The sequence below is a fragment of the Rhinopithecus bieti genome, unplaced genomic scaffold (genome assembly GCF_001698545.2).
Source record: "Rhinopithecus bieti isolate Rb0 unplaced genomic scaffold, ASM169854v2 scaffold_1467, whole genome shotgun sequence".
NCBI classification, from domain to species: Eukaryota; Metazoa; Chordata; class Mammalia; order Primates; family Cercopithecidae; genus Rhinopithecus; species Rhinopithecus bieti.
In genome coordinates this window covers 4,114,766-4,118,795 of record NW_016803692.1, presented here as the reverse complement: position 1 = coordinate 4,118,795, position 4,030 = coordinate 4,114,766, and the positions used below count along the sequence as shown (strand labels likewise).

Below are 4,030 nucleotides of genomic sequence, written 5' to 3'. Positions count from 1 at the left end.
GCAGGCTCAGAAAGGAACAACATTTGACACTACAGAAAGATCCTAGGAAATTATAAAAGCAGGTATAAAACTCTCAAAAAATATTTGAGGTAAAATGCCATTTAAAGTAAAGACATCTAAACTTATAAAACACTTCTGGGACAGCAGAGTCATAAAAGCAGTTTATAGCTATAACTCGGTGATTAGACAACAAAAAACTGATTAGAATTCTCTAAGATGGCAGAGATCAACTTTAAAACTATTCTCACCCAAAATAATATAGTAATACAGTAATACGAGCATGGCCCTTAAAGTATTTCAGATTCTGGAAAATTTTGGACAAATAAATGTTATTACATATATTGATAGATAATACATGATGGTCCAAAACTTTAACATCTTTGTTTAAAAAGAATATTAACATAGGTGATCCTTAAAACCATTATAATTAATAGCATAACATGAAGATTATAATATTTTAATAAAATTTTTACATTTCTGGAACAATTTATTCAATTCATACATGATATAGCAACAAAAGGAAGGAAACTGAGACAGCTTTCCTATTAAACATTCAAGAGTACTTTCCTTTGACTGTTTACTCAGTATATATGTTCTCTTGGTATTCTTCTGAATTGTTAACACAAAGTTTTAAAAAATGAAAATTTCATATAAAAATATTTATTTTTTAACAATGGGTTTTCAAATTAAATAAGATTGTTTATCAATATTTATTGCATAGAAATAGTTTAAGTACTTTAATATTCAGAAAAACATCAGGAAGTCAGTTTGTCAATGACTGGTATATCTTAAAAGTTGGTTACTTAAAGTCTATTTATAATTTTAAAATTACATATTTTGTAGATATAAAAGTTTAAAAAAATACATTTTGATTTAATACAAAAGCCTTCTAAATTTACATTTTCAAACATTACTGTGATTGCTATAACACTGTATATATACTTAGCCAAAATAAGTTAATTTTAAAATCAATAACATGTAATATGCTAGCAAGACAATTTATTTAGAAACAAATGGGGTAATTATAAAGTCAATGTTATAAATGTACTACTGCAAATAAATAATTAAAACAAAGCGGGATATAAAAATGCATAGAACAGGAGCAGATTTATTAAATGTAAGTCACCAGTGCAGAAATCTGGGCACATAATCCCTTAAGGAGTTAGAGGATTTCAAATTTAAAAGATGACTTTTCACAGGGGACATCGTGACTTTCTGTGAATAAAGAAAAGAAAGTCTATTATTTCTATTCAGATGCTTCTAGAATATTTTGTTCAGGTGTTTTATGTAATTCCTCCTTTAATTCAAATGTTCTCTCCCTGAAAAAAATATTTTAAGATAATAATTTTGGCCTCATGACATATATACTTTAAAAATACATGTGATTCTACAGTAACCCCTCCCCCATCCTGATATCTATACATATATGCATTTATAAATATATACATAGTTTCAGGATTATAAAATATTTTTTTATAAGCTTAAATAATTACTGTTAATACAGAATACATTAATACTTGTATAATTTCACTTTTATTTATAAAAAGATTTTCTTATAGCAGCATTTGCATTACAAATATGACCAAAGGATGTTGCAGTGTACCAGGACCCGTACTGCAAATCAGACTGAGCAGCTGTGATGTTCCTCTAAAAGAACATCTAAAGGCCGGGCGTGCTGGTTCACGCCTGTAATCCCAGCACTTTGGGAGGCCAAGGTGGGCGGATCACCTGAGGTCAGGAGTTTGAGACCAGCCTGGCCAACACGGTGAAACCCCGTCTTTACTAAAAATACAATAATTAGCTGGGCATGGTGGTGGGCGCCTGTCATCACAGCTACTCGGGAGGCTGTGGCAGGAGAATCACTTGAACTGGGGAGGTGGAGGTTACAGTGAGCTGAGATCGCACGAGTGCACTCCATCCTGGGCGACAGAGTGAGACTCTGTCTCAAAAAACAACAAAAAAAGAACATCTGTCTCAGCTACAGAAGGATGGTTCCCATAAAGCAGAAAAACATTGAGGGGATAATAACTTATGTGAACCTTCTTAAGTGCATTTGAAAGTTATCTCCATAGACTTGGCAAGATTTAGTAAAATAGCCCAAGATGTCCAAGTTTTACTGATCCCCAGAAAAGTTTTCTAGGGAGATAAGTAAAAATTATATTAATGAATAGTGTTTTTAATTGAATCAGATAAACTTATTAGAAATTAAAGATTTCAAGAGTAATAAAATGAAAACATCACTGTGGATGGTATAAGAAAAGAAAGCAAAGAAAAACAGATTTGAAACTTTAAGACATTACAAAATAAAACCAGAAAACCCTCAATCTCAAAACTCATATTAAGCTTGTTTTTGTTGAGTTCACGTTCCAGATTTCCAATCAAAGTATCAATACTTTCTTGTAGATCTTTGAGATTGTTTTTTCGATCCACTGTAGACTCAATTGTCTGCATTGTCAAATATGTCTGAAATGTACACTCTTTGGACATGGGAATTGGCTGTTCAATCATTACTTCTGGCCCATCCATTTTGCTATAATTTTCTCCAATTTCTCTATCTTCTGAAGGGACATCATCATAATCCACATCATTTAAATTTTCTTTTGTATTTAAAAAGTAGTTTTCCCCACAGCTGCTCCAGTCTCCTGCATAACGATTGCTAAGTGGACTGTCTAATCGGTTTTGCCTTGGCCTAAGTACTCCTGATGAATCAGTACCACTCAAATTTAACATATGAGGTCGTTCTTTCTTCTGCCTCAAATAATTCAGAGAAGACTTCTGCTCTGGGAATAAACTGTCTGTTGATTTTTTGACAGTTAAACGCTGCACTAGAAACAAACAACAATTTTGCTTTAGTGACAGTAATCCAACTGAACTTAAAAAAAAACAGCTAAAGATAAGCCATTTAATCATCAACTACAAACATGCATTGAAACAAAAACATGCACTCTATCAAAAGAAAGCATTCCATAATTATTTTTGTATTACCAGACATAATCTAGATTAAGGATAGAAGCAGTATAACGTTCCATGGTGCTAATTCATGCTACATCATAACGTCCCCAAACAAATCACATTTCCAATGTCAATTAATTTTCTGTGCAAGTTTATTATTATCTAGCTATAATTCAAACAATAGCTAAGCTGCTAGCATCTCCTAAATTAAAAGCTACAGCAAAAAGCAGGCAAGGCATGTTGGTGTACAAACAAAATATAACAAGAAGTTCCTTTATCTGCAAACATCTAAATGAGGCAAAGGCATCTAAGGTGATCAGCCTAGTAAGTTCTGACCCTTGTGGGCTTTTCTGCAATTCTATTAGCAGCAGAGTCATAGTTTACTAAGCAGACCAAATTTCACTTTGATAAAATGTGCAAATACTAGATTTGACCACTTGTTACCTGAGTTTGATTATACAGCATTATCTACTATCTTCATTTATTGCCTGGAAATAGTACAGATATTTTATTTTCTCATTCTGATTAGGTATTTAACAATCCCAAATAACACTTTCCATATTAAGACTAGTTTCTTCTGAGAGTATGCATTGTGCTAGCCATATAGACGACTACCATAGAGACACACATTACTTCATTACAAACTAAGGTTTACTCCTGTGTGTTGAACAAAATATTTATCTAAGGTTATTCTGTATATAAAATAGACAATTTAAAATGCTGACACATAGCTATTAAAGATTACCCATAATATCTTTCTCTTTCTGCTTGTTTATTCTCCATTAGTAAGTGCCCCTTCATCTCTATTTCCCTTCACTAAGACAAAGCAACATAAATCAGTGATAACACACCAACTTTATACTCTCCAACATATAATGAATGCTTGTTTGCTGTTGTATAAAATAAAACAACTAAAAAACTATAAAAGCATATATATGGTTCTAGTTTTCCACACTTAAAGTGATATTCATAACATTTTTCAGAGATCCCATACTTTTTTAAATTTAGATTTTATTGAAATATTTGATAACTGTACATAGGTATGTTTTAACATTTCTATTGCATTTTAAGATGGTTT

The 4,030-nt window shown here is 31.7% G+C and overlaps 1 protein-coding gene across 4 annotated transcripts in view; it reads right to left on the bottom strand.

Moving 5' to 3' along the window:
• Window positions 1-450: 450 nt before the first annotated feature.
• SYDE2 (synapse defective Rho GTPase homolog 2) overlaps window positions 451-4,030 on the bottom strand; it is a 45,610-nt gene continuing 42,030 nt past the window's right edge. The window contains exons 7-8 of one of the 4 annotated variants that reach the window (XM_017851221.1): window positions 3,397-3,440; window positions 2,744-2,825 (exon numbers count right to left, since the gene is read on the bottom strand). In XM_017851221.1, coding sequence (XP_017706710.1) covers window positions 3,430-3,440 — 11 coding nt within the window. In that variant the 3' untranslated portion in view covers window positions 2,744-2,825; window positions 3,397-3,429. Of the gene's footprint in view, window positions 2,826-3,396; window positions 3,441-4,030 lie in introns of all 4 variants that reach the window. The other 3 variants (XM_017851229.1, XM_017851213.1, XM_017851207.1) reach the window with 3 other exon arrangements.